At 38.2% G+C, this 17,304-nt stretch overlaps 1 protein-coding gene across 1 annotated transcript in view; it reads left to right on the forward strand.

Annotated features, from left to right (window-relative positions):
* The window catches only part of lmo1 (LIM domain only 1), a 29,662-nt gene extending 13,410 nt beyond the window's left edge, over nucleotides 1-16,252 (forward strand). The window contains exons 2-4 of the mRNA XM_044099826.1: nucleotides 2,843-3,056; nucleotides 14,262-14,387; nucleotides 15,723-16,252. Of these exons, the coding sequence (XP_043955761.1) occupies nucleotides 2,843-3,056; nucleotides 14,262-14,387; nucleotides 15,723-15,828 (446 nt within the window). The 3' untranslated portion in view covers nucleotides 15,829-16,252. The remainder of the gene's footprint in view (nucleotides 1-2,842; nucleotides 3,057-14,261; nucleotides 14,388-15,722) is intronic.
* The last annotated feature ends 1,052 nt before the right edge of the window (nucleotides 16,253-17,304 follow it).

Here is a 17,304-nt window from a genome sequence, read left to right on the forward strand (position 1 = left end):
TGGAGGCTGCCTCTTTGTCTGCTTCTTCCTTTCATAATGCAACTTGGTTTTTTTTTTTTTTGCTTTTTGGGAGTTGCCAAGAATTTTAGGTTCTGTTTTACTTCAGCATTACGCAGAGCACCCGGAGTGGTGACAGGTGCAAGAAAATGTCTCATGGTATTAAGGGAATTGAAAAGACATTTACTTTACACAATCACTTTCTTTCCTGTCACTACTTTTTGTTTAGTAGGTTTTAGGTCCTGGTTGCTACACTCCTGTTTTCCAGAGGCTGTTTTTCAGGGAAGACATAAAACTTATGTTTGTTCCCAGCTATGGCTCTTCAGGCAGTGTGCAAAAAAAAAAAAATCTCTGCCACACTTCGGAGCAAAGAACCCAGCACGGATGTGTGTAGAAATAAATGTCAGACTAACTGCAAACACAGAACCTGGGTCATATTAGACACAAACTGTAGTGTCACTTTAATGATGCTGAGCAGGGTTTTAAACATCTAACGGCGGCTGTGAGCGGCACTCGGTAACTCCAGGATAGGTTAAGCTTTGTCCTTTTCAAACTTGATGTAAAACACACACGATATGTTAAAGGAATGTGTGGTGGGGCGGTGGTCTCAGCCAATTAGGAGTTGTTCCTCGGGAGGTGCAGGAACGACCTTTTTATATAATTAGTTCTCTTATTTAAAGCAAAGATTTTGAGTGGAATAACTAATTAGGTGTCATAAAAGGCAAATTAAAGATTTTTGTGATCCTTGAGGGAATTGCAGCTACTCGTTTTTTTTTCCTTCTTGCTGAACACAAGCTCTGAATCAAACACACACACACACACACACACACACACACACACAAGCTCTCCCTCATTAAGACTGTTTTTAGTTCTGTAGAAGCCTGACAGGCGAGCGCTGTTGGCATACCTGCAGAGAGCTCCCCTAACAAGCCATGAAATACAGGTAGGAGAGTCCGCCCTTATCCAGTGTAGCTTGAATTTGAAGCTTTTTTAGCTTCATTTACGCTGAACATTGGTATTTATGGCAGGTTTTGTGATCCTAACGCAGCAGCTTTAAGGGGTCTGTTTTAGGGTGGCAGGTGGGGAGCTGAAGGGCAGGCTGAACACTAATTGATGGCTCCCATCACTAGCTCAGGACCAATTAGCCTCTCCTTTCTACTTCTGATAAAGAACTAGAACAGCTCAACACCGCTCTACTTCTTTAACATTTAAACCAGTGCTATAAATTTGACTAACAAGCTCTGCATTATAATTCACCTCTTACGTGAAAAGGGAGGTACCTAATTAATTTGCTTTCCCTGTAAAATTGATGGAAGAACAGAGAGTAGCTGCAAATCTAGATCCAATAATGCATTTTCTGAGTCCATTTAAGTGTATGTGCAAGTGTGAAGGAGTAAGAAAAGCTAGCCAGAAATGGGATTTTCCTATTCCAAACAGGGTTTTGTGAAAAGCAGTGTAAGGTCGTTTTGAAAGAGAGCAAACTCAATAAACTTAGCTGAGGAAAAACAGCAAGGAGAGAGGCAGCCCATTCGTATCTGCCGAGGTTGTTTCTATCATTCAACAAAGCAAATAGCAGGTCTATCTGCACAATACACGCCGTCACTGTTGCTATTTCTTTCCTGCCAAAGGGATGCAAATAAAAACTTTTATCTGGCCGTGCACAGACTAATAAGTTAGTAAACATTTTATATAAACTTTGTATGACGTATAAAACAGGCGTCCGTACCCACTCAAACATACAAAATGTTAGCCTAACCCCCCGTCACGCAGATGTCCTGCCCTTTTTTCCTTTTTTTGGTAGAGAGAGACAAATGTGTTTTGAAAGTAGAGTTGCAAGTGGCGTCCACTGTGTGTTCTTTTAGACGGATCAATAGCTCAGTGTGTGAGAGAGTGTCTTAAGAGCTGTTGTCTTGTGCTTTCAGCTGTGGCAGACCTGTTAGTGCTACAGAGGGGAGCTACGCACCCCTGCCTCCGTACCAGCAGTGGCCTGAGGGGGGCTTTTAGTCCAAACACAAATGTCAGCCTCACATAGACTATTAGTGTTTAGTGCAGTTATTAAATGGACTTTATTTGTCCTTTAGGAGGCTAAAAGGCGCACTTAAAGGGGACCTGCGTGACAGCAGGGCAATTTGCGAGTTTGGTAACTTAGGCTCGCTCATTGCGGACACATGAGTACAGATAAGTGTAAAAGGAGGAAAGGCTGTTATGCTCAGAGCACAGAGAGGAGAGAGCATTGTGTGTTTGGGGTATGTGTGTGTGTGTGTGTGTCCCTCTATGAAACACAGAGTGAGTGTATGCTAAAAGGCACTTAGGCCATAACATATCTCACTGGGGTCTGGTAGCAGCGTTTTTGTGGTCAGAGGCTTTTTAAAAGGTTAATGTTAATCTATACCAAACAAAGCCCATGAGGAGCTTTTACAGCCGTGGACAGTTGAGTGAAATGGGTTTTGATGAAATGGTAGGTAAGTAACATACTGCGCATCTTGTTGTAAATACCACAGTAAGCTAAACAGGCGTTGTGTATTTTATTCACAGAAATCCGTCCCCCTTCTTCTGTGGCCCACAGCCAGTGATCGTGTAACTTTTGTATTACAGCGTGTTCTTAGGCGAACAAGTGAGTCAAGGCGTTGTAGTCCAATGTGACCTGGGTGCCTATCTACATGGAAGAGTGTTTTCTTTAATGCATATGAAGCAGGTAGGCAGTGTGCCGTGGCCATGCGCGAACACCAGGCTTAGACGCCTCGGGAAGCAGCTGGCTTATCAAAAAAAAGAAGAGAACACGAAAAGTCACTCGTGTTCCCGGGCCGTAAATCACGCGTGGCTGTTTGTCTCCTTATCGCTACAGGTGTGCCGATGCTCTCTGTCCAGCCCAAAGGGAAGCAGAAGGGGTGTGCTGGCTGCAATCGCAAGATTAAAGACCGCTACCTGCTCAAGGCCTTGGACAAATACTGGCACGAAGACTGTCTCAAATGTGCCTGCTGCGACTGCCGCCTGGGGGAGGTGGGCTCCACCCTGTACACGAAAGCCAACCTCATCCTCTGTCGCAGGGACTACTTGAGGCAAGAAAGACACACAATCACTTTTCTCCACTCACAAAAATACAAAAGGCCGTGTCATTACAAGTCTCTGTGACATTTTTAAATCTTTTAAAGCTTCAGAACTATGGTCTCCATTTAGGAAAAAAAGTGATATTGGTAATCTTATTCATTTAGTTTTGTTGCAGGTCAGCCCCAAACTGTTCATACACCTGTATTTGAAGTGATGTATCAATTTAACCTTCATGATTTATTACTTGAAGTTAAATTAAAGTTTTGGAATGGGTCAGCGAGAATCCTGACTTGAATTTGATAAAAAAATAAATGAAAAAATAGGTATGATGGCAAAAAGACCTTCCAAACTCAAACCCTTAAAGCTCACCAACAAATATCAATCAGAGTACCAGTGGAAATATGCAAAAAGCTGGTCGGCATTTATTAGGAGGGTTTGACTGCTATAATACCAATAAAGATTTTCCTATTTATTGTTGAGAAAGGCTTTTTTTAATTTGCACTTTGCTTATATATAAATGAATATATATCTTAAAGAATCTATAGGATTTCTATGGTTTTATGCAACTCGGGAAACCCATTACCCTAACATATTGGGACCAGAAATTAGACAAAAAGGTGATGAATATTATTAAAAACCATTAAATCTCTGTTTATGTTTATATGTCAATTACATTGACATATTCTACAACTGCAATCAAGTTATTTTAAATAAAATAATGATCAAATAAACATGGCAATGGAAAATAAATCACTTATTTTTTGTTTCTGTCTGCCACCACCGACAGCTGCACTGTAAAAGCATCTCTTGGTTGGTGGGTATTGTTTTCATGTCTGACGTTGTTTACGTGAACATGAAGCGAAAGCTTTCTGTCATGAAAGCTCTCTGTGTTGTAGAGGGGCTGAAGGCTGTGAGAATCCTCCAGGCAGGCTTGTTGCTTCACTTCCCACTCCCCCCCCCAAACACACATACACACTTCTGATGCCCCTGCCATCTGCTTGTTAAATTAAACATGACCATTTCCTGGGCGTTAGGTCACATTCCCCACCATTTATCTGAGAGGGAATCCCCCTGGGACCGACTTAGGGATGCCGGTGCCCTGTGCCCCCCTTTTCCCTCTCGTCCAAACATCCCTGGCCAGCATTGTCTTCCCCCTCTCTGTGTTTTCCTGCTGTCTATTTCTGTCTCAGCTATCTGGTTGTTATCTTTGACTTGGTACTGTTTCCTGGTTGGCTTTGGATCTACAACTAATTTGAGATTATTAAGAAGCTCAATGATTTCACATTCAAACCAAAATTCGGCCTGAAGCCTCGTCCGCTTTAATATTATTTGTATTTGTGGTTCTTATCCCCATTAAAACAATTTTGAAAGCCATTTGTTGGGATATGCGTGTAGACAGTAGGAAGGGTGGAAATCCCAGCAGCCTATTTCAAGCAAGGCAACTATTCCTTTGTATGCATGATACTCTAGGTACCATTGAGTTGTTTTTACAGGTTTTTTAAGTTCTGTAAAAGCCTGTAGCAGGACTTGCACTAGCACCTTTGACTCTGAACTTTACATGCTTTGGTGATTCGGAGGAAAATAGCAAATAACATGGGTGCAACTATTGAGCTAATTCACAAGAGGAAATGTAAATGTACAGTTAGGACTATTTTCTAAATTTGAGGTGAACAAAAATGACAAAACAACACTATAGTGGCAATGAGAATCTGTGCAGAGAATGGTTAGCTAGTGTACTGGTTAGCTAGTGTACATGGGTAGCCAAAATGCCATTAGTTAAAGGTGGTGCTTGGCCAGCACACTGTGCAGTGTTTAAAACCAACTTCATCATACAACTCAACAAAAAATGAAGAGCTGCTTCCTTACTTCCTTCAAAAGAAAAAAAAAGTCTCAAAGGCAGAGTATTGAGCTTATAGCCCTCATTTAGGGCTCACAAAAAAATCTAAAAACAAGACCCACATGCTTCACTTTGACCTGAAATATTACAACATTTTCATAGTTTTCTGATATTGTACTTGGAGGTTTTGTTGTAGCTGTAACAATAAAACAAACCACAGTCATTTTGGCAATCACTTGTGAAGCTTGGAATAACTTACTTTTGTATCATCTGTGGTTTTTGACGTTTTAGGGCAGCATTTTTCAAAACTTTGGTCACATATGAATTTTGCTAAAAGATAAATCCATTCTTACACTCTCTAGGCTTTATCAGTCATATTCCCATAAAACTGTGGTCAGCTCAATGAAATATAAATGCATAATGAGAGAAAAAACAAGGAATTCAGCAAAAGACTAAATCATTTACAAAGAAATATACTGCTAGCCAATGACAGTCATTTGGTGTTTTAATTAAAACTCCAAGAAGTCTCAAGTTTACAGTGATAAGGTGGTCATTTTAACATTGTGTTGTAATGTACATATACAATTTCAGGCTAGTGATTTATGTTTTTTGCCCAGTTGTATCCTGGCAGGTATTGTTTCCAGGGCAAAATCACTACAATTTTGGATTTCAAAATACAACAAAATCTGACTAACTTTTGAATTAGGAATTAAACTTGCATGTCGTTAATGAAGAAATCAACCCTGCTAAAAACATATGAGATTATATCCAATCAAATTCTGACTCCAGGAAATCTTGAGAGCTTAGTCTAGTAGTTTGAATGGCTTTTGTACACATGTATCCACAATGTCAAGCCAGTCAGCTAGTTTGTTAGCCTGTTGTCTCTTTTTATATTCACACAGTGGTCGCTCTAAGAAATCTTGTATACCTTTCAGGTTTTTCCAAGGAAAGCAATAATTCATAGATGCTTTTCAGAAAAAAATGCTCTTGTACTTTTATATTGTATTCTGATTTCTGGAGTGTGTTCACTGGACATAAAATAAAAACTTTGCAGTGAATATGATAAATCGAACTAAAAACAGTATGAATGGGAGGTAAAAGCCAACCTCATTTGAAGGTCTTGTATCTGGTGAAGTTTATTAAATAAATGCCTTGTTCGCTATTAAAGAAAGACAGTAAGATTTTTCCCCATCTCACCCATGGTTTTCAGTGACATTTTACTTTCATCTTAGCTCTTTTTCTGACCTGGAAGGAGCTTGTGGCCCACTTGAGAGGCGCTTAGGGACGTTACGTTGAGATAGGCCATTACCATCCATCAGTCCCCACCCACAGTTAATGCTTTTAAGATGCAGTGAGAGGTCCACTAAGACCTGATGTTGCCCCCAGAAGGGGCAGATGGCGCAGATGAGGTTGTAATAAATGGGGAAATGACCAAGAGTAGGCAAAAATGATGAAGCTCTTAGTTTCACTTAGTAAAATACATCAGCTGAAAGGACAGCAACCCCAACCCCGAAGCTGTAAGTGCCTAACTGGCATAGTGAAGGGAAAAGGAAAAGCTTTCTCGCACATTAGACCGGTAAGATGTAGAGGTCAGGCAGGGGATGGAAAAAAAAAAGGAGAGTGACATGCGAAATGAAAAGTTAGAAACACTAAAATAAGAATAACATTGAAAGAGGGGAGAGAAAGAGAACTTCCTGTGTGCCTCTGCTGCCCCAGATTGTCTAATGAAATCCATCCAACTTGCCTGCTCTTCAGCCTGCGACAAATGCAGAACACTTAATGGCCGAGATGCTTCAGATGAATTCTATTATGAAGCAAATTAAAAACCTTACCGTGCGTAGAAAGAAGAGGCAGTTGGAGAGACCAGACCATTTTGAAAGTATGTGATGCGGAGTCCAGCTGGTGCCAGTTTCCTTTTCATTCCCTATTTTCTGAGTAGAAGACCAAGTCTGCCCTCACCTGCAGTAATGAAGTTAAATCTGTGCTCTGAATTAGTCTCCCGCACTTCATTAAATACAAGCAGTGGATCAAACACACTGGTTATTTCTAAGGGGTTGGATTCCTGCCATGCCCACATTAATTTTTATAGGAGCTCCATCTGTGATTGTCCTTCAGTGGCATTAGCACTCACTCTCTCCTGAGTCTTTCTTTTCAGCATGCACAAAAGAAATGCCTGCACATCTCTCTGCTGGTGCTTGCAGCAACTACAAAGTTCAGTTCCAACCTACACATTCTTCACTCTGTTGTTTCTACAAGTATTTTTATCCAGCTGGGCAAATTTCTTGCTCAGACACTAGAAGAAGAAATTAATTAGGTCTTTGTCTTAGAGCAATATAGTTATTGTGTGATCATCAGGGTTTGAGGACTGATATAATTTAGTCTTTCATTTCACCTACTACAAATGACATAATAGTCATCAACTTATCAAAGTGGGTTATAATTAACTGTAAGAGGAAAATGTGCTCGAGATAATGAACATCATAAGTTAACTGCACACAGATGGAGCAGCAGGAGAAAGATGATAACAGTATATGGGTGTGGCTGTTGTACAAACCTTCTTACTACTTTAGGAAGTAAAACAGTAGCTCTTATTCTTTGGAGGTGATGCAGATCAAAAGACAAAGGTTTACACTTTAGAAATGATACAACAGTTGGGGAAGGTCAGAGCATGCGATGCATGCATTAACAGCTCTCCCTCTCATAAAATCTGACAAGCCCTGCACAGTCTGGGAAATCTCAAAGAGCTCAGAGAACACATAGAAAACTTCAAGAGCCGCAGCCCAAACTGAAGGAAGCAACGCGGAGAGGCAGCGGATACACTGCAGTAGCTTTAAGGGTTTGAAGTTAGCAAAGCAGCAAGTTGAAAGAAACAAAGAAGGCACACTTTTCTCTGAAGACCTGTTGTAATAACTCAATACCAGGCAAAGGAGAGTTGCTTTATGGTGCTGCCATCCAACTAACATCACAGTATTTCACAGCAGTACACGGTTACATATTTAGTTACTTGACAATACCTTTTCTAATGACTATAGTGGATTTTTATGTGTTACAGAAAATAAATAAATAGGAACCAAACACATCCTGTTATGAGGCTGCACAAAGTATTGCAAATATAGAATCATTGCAATATACACACATGTGTGTGTTATTCATATCCATTCATATGTACATAATTAATTTTGGCTAAAATACTCCTAGAATTATAAGCTTGCATTTTTCATGCTAATGCGATGCTCAGTCATTTGGACAGAGCCTCTCGGCAACAGATGCTCACGCCAAACAAAAACAACATTGCCCAAATTTCTAAAGGTCAGAGAGTCACAATAGCACAGATGAGAAAGGGAGGAAAGAAGAAAACAGGCATATGTCACAACTGATGCAGTCGTAGCAATAGTTACCAGTGTTAGTGCATCACAAAATTTTCTATCATGCAGCCCTAATATAGACGTTCTTAAATTTAATGTTTCAAAATCCTCCAAAAGATTTAGCCAAAAGAAATTATAGTTAAAGTTTAATTAAAACACTTGCAAATCAAACAGTATGCATAAAGTTTGATTTAATCATTCAAGGTAAAGTCTCTTAAACATAAATAAAGAATGTGCTACATGGATATTAATACTCATTTTACTGCCACAGACAGTATCTCAAGTAGAAACGTTAAGAACGTTTAAAGTGTGAATGTCACTGTGTTCCATTTACTTTAATGTTGCGTCACAACTAACATCATTATGTTCCAGTTCTTTGATGGAAAACCAGTAAGATTTGCTAAATGATGTTATTCACTGAGCAGGCCAGCTGCTGTTAGCAATACGAGGTAAGGGTAATGTATCCATGCATTTTCTACAAACACTACATTAAAGGTTGTATAGTTTATGACTGAATTTGTGTAGTTACTTTAATTAGATACAAACCGTAAAAAGTGCAAGTAAGTAGGTGGTTACCATAGCTTTTGTAACTTTTTAGTCAAACATTAGCCAATATAATTCAAAGTTCTATGGCATTTGAAATATTAAGTAAATATGACAATAATATAATGTATATATTAAATAAATATAATAGAATATTAAAGGAAAGATTATTCAATACATGGTAAAAATACTATATTTACATGCGATGATATATCACAGGTACACACTCTGATAGATCAGGTCACATATTTTCCAGGGGAAAACACCAACAGTGTGGCATATAAAAATATAGCAAAAACCTTTAATAAGATTACGTTCTTTACTAAGTTGCATTGATTGTATTCATTATAGTTTAAATTAACTTTAAATGGTGCATACTTGTGTTTTAATTAACACAAAAACATTTTTGAAAAGAAGAAACTTTAAAAAAAAAAAAAAGGGGCAGGGGCACTCTTTGTTTTTCTTAACAAAAAGAAAAAAAAATCTTTAAGAAAATTGTTTTTTTTCTTTTTTATATCTTAAAAATATAATCTAAGCAGAAGCCAGTGAAAAACATGTATTTTGGACACAGCACTCAAAAACACTCAAAATACTCCGATTTACTAGAAATTGGCAAAAAAAAAATTTGAAAAAAAATGGCGGTGAAATCAAACTACTTCATAGGTACAGATGATTTTGACTTTGAAGTTTGAAATGTCAACTTCTGAGAACAAATCTGATGCAGCACAGCATGTTAATGTTATGCTTTACCTGGAGAAGGGTAAGCTATGTCATTAAATTAAACTCAACTTGTCACTTTCGGTAAAAATGTTTGTAGTCGTAATGGCTTATTACAACAAATACATTGAAAATAAACTTCTGTCCTTTTTTGACATTCTTTTCAGAATGTTTCAGCTTGTGAGGAGGTGCAGAAAAAAAAAGTCTACCTAAACTTTTTTTAAATTGAAAATTACTGAAAGAATGTACTGAAAATATTAATGAAAATAACTAACATATATATATTATTAAAGAGCGATCATTAATTAGAAAACAAACATGGGTCAGGTTTTTAAACGTAGCTAAGAAGAATATTTTCAAGGATTTCATAAATCACACTTGCTGAAAAAACTGATGTTAATTTTTCTCCTTTCATTTAGAGGAAAGTTATTCATTTAATCCAAATGACCAAAAAAATTACAGAACATGAGCCACTGCACTCTGACAATACAGGGCATATTTCAGGACAATATGTGAAAATTCTTCACAAAGTAGGCTATTCAGGCCTCAAAATTAATTTCTCAAATGAAATGAGTTGTTTTTCAAAAGCAATTTACTGTCTAAATTCTTTGAAAGGTGCTCTTTTTATGTAGCATGTTGGGGTTTTAAAAAGATTTATGGACATACTGTATTTATTTAATCTAAATCTAATCAAATCAGCCAAGTTCTTCAACATTTTATTTTTTCTATTAACTTTTGTGAAGGCCTGTATTGTGTGCGTTTTCCACTTAGAAATGCATTAAATGTTCAATTTAATACATTTGATTAAATAGATCAAAGCAGTAGGCAAAAGTCAAATAAATGTAGAAAAACTATATATATAAATTTTATGGTTTGTAGTGGTATCTGTCAAGGACTATGATACATCAGGCAGCAAATTAGCTGTCAATGTGAAAAGCTGATACGTTGGAAGCAGAAATAAAACAATCTAGAGTAGGAATCCGAGCTGGGCCATTTTCTGAATTGCAAATGCAAAAGCAGAATTTTGCAGATTTGTTCTCAGAGTTCAAGATAAAATACAAATATACCGAATCAGTCCACAGATACAGCACAGTGACTCTAAAAAGGCTGGATGTAGCTTCTGTTTCTGTTTCTTCCCCTTTTTTTTCATTTGCGTGGTAAGACGTAGTGTTTTCTTAGCTTTAAATCAATATCATTTGTTGTGTCACAGTCATGGCAGACCAAATGCAGCGCCCCCTCAGCTGTTACTCATGAGATTACTGCATTGGTTGTGTTTTCTGGCTGTTTATTGTTCTTACCAAAGGAGCAGCAGTAGAGGAGCTTGTTCTGTTTGAACAGTTTCCTCAGGCTGTAATCTTCTGTTAGCACAGAGAGCTCAATTGGCACGTACATTGATGCCACATGATAACCCATACACCTACAGTGTTAACTAAAGAGCTGCTTAAGTTCTTACGTTTTGAACCATCTGAGTCAAATTTTTCACTTGCAACTTGAAATCAAACATCAGGCAATCCAATTTGCATAAAACAGTGGACGTTTTTTTTCTGCTGCACAGTGATGGGGCTCCATTCAAAGTTCTGGATTACTATCAAGGATCTAAACTTCAAATATTTTTTATTAAAAATGTGTTGGAATCAAAATAACTGTGGACATGCAAAGTCCGCACAGTTTTGCAGTGTATGTGTTTATGCTCCTGTACTGAGCTCCAAAACAATGTTGAATAAAGCCAACAAAAAAAAAACAAAAAAAAAAACACTGTGCTGAATGATTGTAGAAACTGCAAGGTGACAATTACCCCAAATCTGTGGCTTAGTGCTATGTATGGAGGTATAACTTCAGCAAGCTAGACTTTCCCATCAGGGGTTTTCACAAGTCATATGTATCAAGTGAACACCATGTCTGCAACCCAGCAGGTTGTGATAGAGACAGGTCATAATAATCTGTCTGGGTATAATAGGTGTCTGCATAGCAGTCTGTGTAACTGACCCAAACTCTCCAGGTTCTCCTAGAGCCCTTTTCCCCTGAGGGAAATAAAAATACATCACCATCACTAGTTGTCCAGCTCTGTACAGTCAAGCCATCAGACTGGAGGTAAATCGTAGATACAACTAGCAGCAGCGTCACTCAGTAAAGATGCAATTGAAGTACGTATAATGAAAGAATTTAACAGCAGTGCTTCAAATTACTTGATGGGTCTTAGATTTTTTGGGAATTTATTCATGTTTTAAGAAATTACAATGATGTGCAATACTTATTAGAGAATTGCTCATTCCCTTGATCCAAGATGTTCCAACACAAAATACTTCACCAACTTTAAAAATGTAGCTTTTTACAATTTATTACGTTGCAATTTGTTAGATATTTTAACCGTTATTTTTATATTGAAGAACACCGAGTTATTTTTTTCCCCATACATTAAAGTTTATAGATTAAGTCTTGTCCAGTTTTGTACCATCAAACAACTGCTGTCCACTTCTTATTTTAACTGCCCCAGCAACTTCAAACTGTGCAATTGTTTGCTGACTCATGAGACTCAGCTTGTTCACCTTGCTGGAACACTTTCAATAAACAAAGTAATTGTGAGTTTTATCTCTGTCGAGTGGAAAATTTACAACAAACACAGAAAAAAAAAGTGCTATTGTGTGTCTTTGTGTGGTGAGTGCACTTTATTAAAAGTCATTCGTTTTGTCCTGTTTTTCTTTAACCTCTACATTTTTTAGGCAAGTTACAGTGAACAAAATAATTTCTCCTCGCTGCATGTTAAATGATTGAGGGTTGTTTTTTTTCCCCAATACATTTTATTACTTTTTTTTCCAAGTCAGAAATCTTCATACCTGTGTCTTAAATGTTTTGAAAAGTCCAGAGATGATTTCATATAGTTGTTGAGGGGGAACTGGTGCGCTGGTGTACAAAAACACGTGGCACCACACAATGCTAAAAGAACAAAACAACAACGTAAGACATGAGTGAAGCTACAGACTGGGACCTCATGAGTCATCCATATACACGGTAAGCCTAATCGGAAAAGCTAGTTACAAAATGCTTGGAGGACAATAAAGTCAATATTTTAGAGTGGCCAAGACAAAGACCTTATCAAAGTGCCATGGGATTTTATTTTTTTGCATAGCCTCAAAAGAATATGTGTTAGAGCAAGACTTCCAACAAATCTGACTCTTCTAGTTTTTTCCGGAGGAATGGCCCAACATTCCAGCAAACTGTGGTGGGATGATTGTGGAAAAACACCAAAATGTTCTACCAAAGTCACACAGTTTAAAGGTAATTCCGTCAAACATCAAGAAAATTGATGTAGGCTTCTGAATTTGAGGAATGTAAAATAATAAAATAATTTGTCATTATTCTGGCAATAAGCAATTGGAAATAAGTTTTGCAAACTTGACTGATGTGATACAGGAAAAGGTTTCATGTGATTTAACGTCAGTGAGGAAAATAAACGTTGACGCCTTTTTTATACAGGTTATATCAACATCTGGTTCCCGCTGTGAATGTTTTGATATATTCCTCTCGTAAATTGTTGGAATATCATCATAAGTCAACTTTTGTAACACTGAAATTTGGGGGAAAATGTTGGGTTTTTGGATCAATACTGAATGCTGAGAATTTCTGTAGACGGCTGACTAAGCAGAAGTCTTTGTGTCTCACAGAAGAAAAACACATTCTTTGTGTTTCAGAGCAGCCTGTGGGTGGCAGATGCCTACTGTATGAGAACACTGAGGAGGGGGGGGGTTTCACTGAAGGAATAACCAAATGTAACAATGTCTCAGTTTAACACCCTGTGAATCCCTCTCATGGAACATAACAACCTTTCTCCCTCTGTTTCGGTCTCTGTTGCTCCTCTGGGGCAGTGGCCCCTAATTAGAAGCAGAGCTGCTGGATATACATTTTCCCTAACAAGGTGAAAGAAACTGAATGGGACAAGCATAAACTAGGCCGAATATCAACATACTGACTCATCTGTCTGAGCCTTACAAGTTTGAGGAGGAGTGTTTAACATACTGCTGGAACAACGATCTGCAGTTGTTCTTAAGCTCTCTTGCAAAGCTGTGAAGCGGACCTTCTCCTGCTGCAGAATATATAAATCTATCTGGGCTCCAAAATCTCCAAATTAAACATAAGGGCAGGCGCATGGAAAAAGGAAAATGTAAATCTGTCTGGGAATAGCATTTGAGATTTTTACCCCCCCTTTCCTTTTAAGAAAGAAGAATGTCTTCTGTTCATGTTTATGACCTTTATCATTTGGCTCCAATCTAATAAGCCTAAAATAGACTTATGTGAGATTTCATTTAGTTATTTTCACTTATAAAAATTCAGGTAACTCTTCACGACTAACAGCAAAGGAAATATGGAGACTAGGAGAATGGGTTGAGCAGCAGAAAACCTCTGGAAATGAATGACCACATTCTGCAGTTTGCCTTTGTGTTGAAGCCTGCGTTAGGTTAGAAACTGAAAAGTTAGATTGTTTGAAATGTGTTTTCAACAATTTCAGCTTTTCTCTAAAGATAACCAAAACATTTGATCTATAGTCAGATATACACATCCTTTTGTTGTAATTGTAACCAAACTACTGATAGGATGCCAAGAAACAGGCATTTTGTGCATTCTCTATGCTACATCATATCATATTTTCTCCTTTTCTTTGCAGTTGTTATGCTGCACATTTGTTTGCATTTCACGGCATGAAGTTTAAAAGGAAAGTATGTTAATCTCTCTGTCTCTTCTCTCTGTCTGTCTTTCAGGCTCTTTGGTACAACAGGGAACTGTGCAGCCTGCAGTAAACTGATCCCAGCCTTTGAAATGGTGATGAGAGCCAGAGATAATGTTTACCATTTGGACTGTTTTGCCTGTCAGCTTTGTAACCAGAGGTAAGAACTGGAATCATACCTGCAACGACAATGCATTTTAAACAAACCATGAATGGAGTAGGAAAAAGGCTCACATCTTATATTTTAGGATGTGTTGTGCAGAAAGCAAAGGATTTCTTGTACATGTTTTTTTGTTTGTTCAATTGCATTACATCAGGTAGCTTGTAAATCTAGAAAACAGATAAATTTTGGTTGTCTCATTATGTTGTGCATTTGTAATACCCTGCTAATTATTTTCACTATAACATGCTGCCAGCAGTCTGTCCCCATTTGTGGCTCGATATGTAAATCTTTCAAGCCAGCGGGATGTAAAATTAGCTCTTGTTCTTATGCGTAAAGTTCAGATGCTATGGAAAGGAACATAAAAGGAGAAAATATTGAGCGCAGGTGTAACACGGTATTTTCAGGTGGACATCGACCAATATGAAAAATTGGAATGAGCACAAAGCCTATGGTATGATGTACATGGAATATGACATACCCTAATATTGCCTTTCCCCATTAATATATTGTCAGTAATGGTGGCAGTATGAGAGTGGAGCATCCTTTGCATGCTTGTCGCGAGTGCCGCGACCCTGTTCCTCCACACAGCACAAGCCCATTAACCTTCTGCAGGCCAGATTCAGTTACCATAGTGAACACCTGCTGTAAGGGAATTATGACTCCAGTCTCTCTTCTCAGCTGGCAGATATATGAAGCCAGGGCTCATCTGGCACAGCATTGCCATGGCTGTGACTGTTACCAGCTTTATTTACCGTGTTACCAGCCTGGCATATTACTGAGGCCAAGCTATTTTCAGCTATGTTCTTATCTCCGCTCCCTTTCAGGCACATTATGGAGCTGTTTCCAAAGTGTCACGCAAACAAACAGCAGCGCAGAGAGGGAACATCAGTGGGACAGGCTGCTGTGTGTTATTTTCCCTCTTCAATTGACTCTGACTTTTGAGGAAAAATGATTTTGAACACTGCAGCCAAACTGACTCTGAAAAAGCTCACCCCGTGGCAGGGTTTCCTCGCAGACTCCCGCAGCAACGTTACCGTTTGACCAAAAGAGTTGACCTGCTTTTCATCGGGTGCCAGTTCTCCTGTCTGTTTGCTTTCAAACTGGATTGGTTTATAATCTCATTTTATTTGAAGGCCCACATTTACGATGACCATCAAACTGGCCCCTAACAGGTCCTGGTGTGCTTGATGAAAAACATCTCCATCTGAATGCATCTAATCAAACAAAAATCATCATTACCAATCTAACTCAAATGCTACCCTTCAAGCCTGACTTATCTCATGACACCAGCAGCAGTTGTATTCATAACCTCCTGTTTCTGTCTTCTAACAGGTTTTGCGTGGGGGACAAGTTTTTCCTAAAAAACAACATGATTTTGTGTCAAATGGACTATGAGGAGGGCCAGCTGAACGGCAGCTTTGAGACGCAGGTTCAATAGTTCATGGCAGCAACAATCAGCTCCACACTTTACACACAAGATGGATGTTCTGCTGCACTTGGAAAAAGACAAGCGTCTGTCTGCTTGCCTGCAATACTTTTTAAATCCTCTTTATCAGCTCCTCCCCTTCCCCTACCACAAGGACTTTGTTGTAAATGTTCAACTTTTTGCCCCTTCCACAACACCCCACACCCCCCAACACTGAGCAGTTACAAATTTTGATGTACAGTTGTGCCTGCTAAGCTGAGCACTGTATTGCTTGTATGTTTTGTGAAATTTGCTTAAGGTTTTCTGTTTTCTTTTAGAAATGGTTCACTGGAGGGTATGTACAGTCTGTTTTCTCTGTATATATAAACTGGAACATTTATTTTATGAAATGTAATGCAATTTTATTACTAGTGTGAATTAAAGATTCCTAAATGTTCATAGTGAGTTTTTTTTTCCTCCCACTGAAACCAAAGTTGTTGAGGGAAGTTGCCCATGTACTGATATAATCAAATATCAAAGAATGACAATGTTATAAAAGCCTTGCAAGAGATAGATATATTTGAACATCTCTCATGATGCATTAAAGGTTTTATTACATTTTGCAAACTTCTGATGGAATTGGAAATGTTGTTTAAAATGAAGTAAGTACGATTTTATTTGGAATAAAAGAATGATTCTCCAAACTGTGTTGTTGTGAGCATGCAGGTGTCGGGAAGTGAGATAAGCTGAGCAGCTTCTCTGTGATTCATGCTTCACTAATTGCCATCTGATTATCAGGGTGAATTGGCCTGGAAATGAAATGCAACAGCAAATAAATTAGAGGGGGGAAAATAAACGCTCATTGAGTTAGAGCTCACTCAAACTCATCATGAGCAAAAGCGCAGAGCTGTATTTAAAAAGTCCTTTTCCCAGAAGACTCTCTTAATAGAGATGCATGACACCGTCTGTTTATCAGATGAGGTTATGTCTGAGAAACGCATCAGGAACCAATGCACTGTCAAATAATCATATGATCCATTTAAAGATAATCCACTTCACTAAGTTTGCACATTATACATAGTTGTATCAGTTAAACTTGACTGAAAAAACCTTGCAAAGCTAATGCTAACATGATGCAATCAGCTAAGTGAACCTAACATTTAACCTACAACTTAAGGTAGGATGTAGTCACTACCTTTTTCTGTAGTTTAAACTTGCATTTGTTGAATGCAATTTGATTAATTTGTTGGAAGGCCGTTAGCATTTTTGGAAAAATATATATAGTTACATATTAAACATAAAATATCCCAGAGATTCACAGAAATTTTAATCAAGGCAGGTACTTAATAAACAAACTGAACTTGCCTTGAATGACCTGTTAGCTTTCAGGTTTTTTTGTTATACCAGCTGATCGTCATACATTAAATAACTATGTGCACATTTTGTTGCAGGGTTTCCCACTGATAATAGAATGAGTTTTCTTACTGGGTCGTGCAGTTACATTAATGC

The sequence above is a fragment of the Gambusia affinis genome, linkage group LG02 (assembly GCF_019740435.1).
Source record: "Gambusia affinis linkage group LG02, SWU_Gaff_1.0, whole genome shotgun sequence".
In the NCBI taxonomy this organism is placed as follows: Eukaryota; Metazoa; Chordata; class Actinopteri; order Cyprinodontiformes; family Poeciliidae; genus Gambusia; species Gambusia affinis.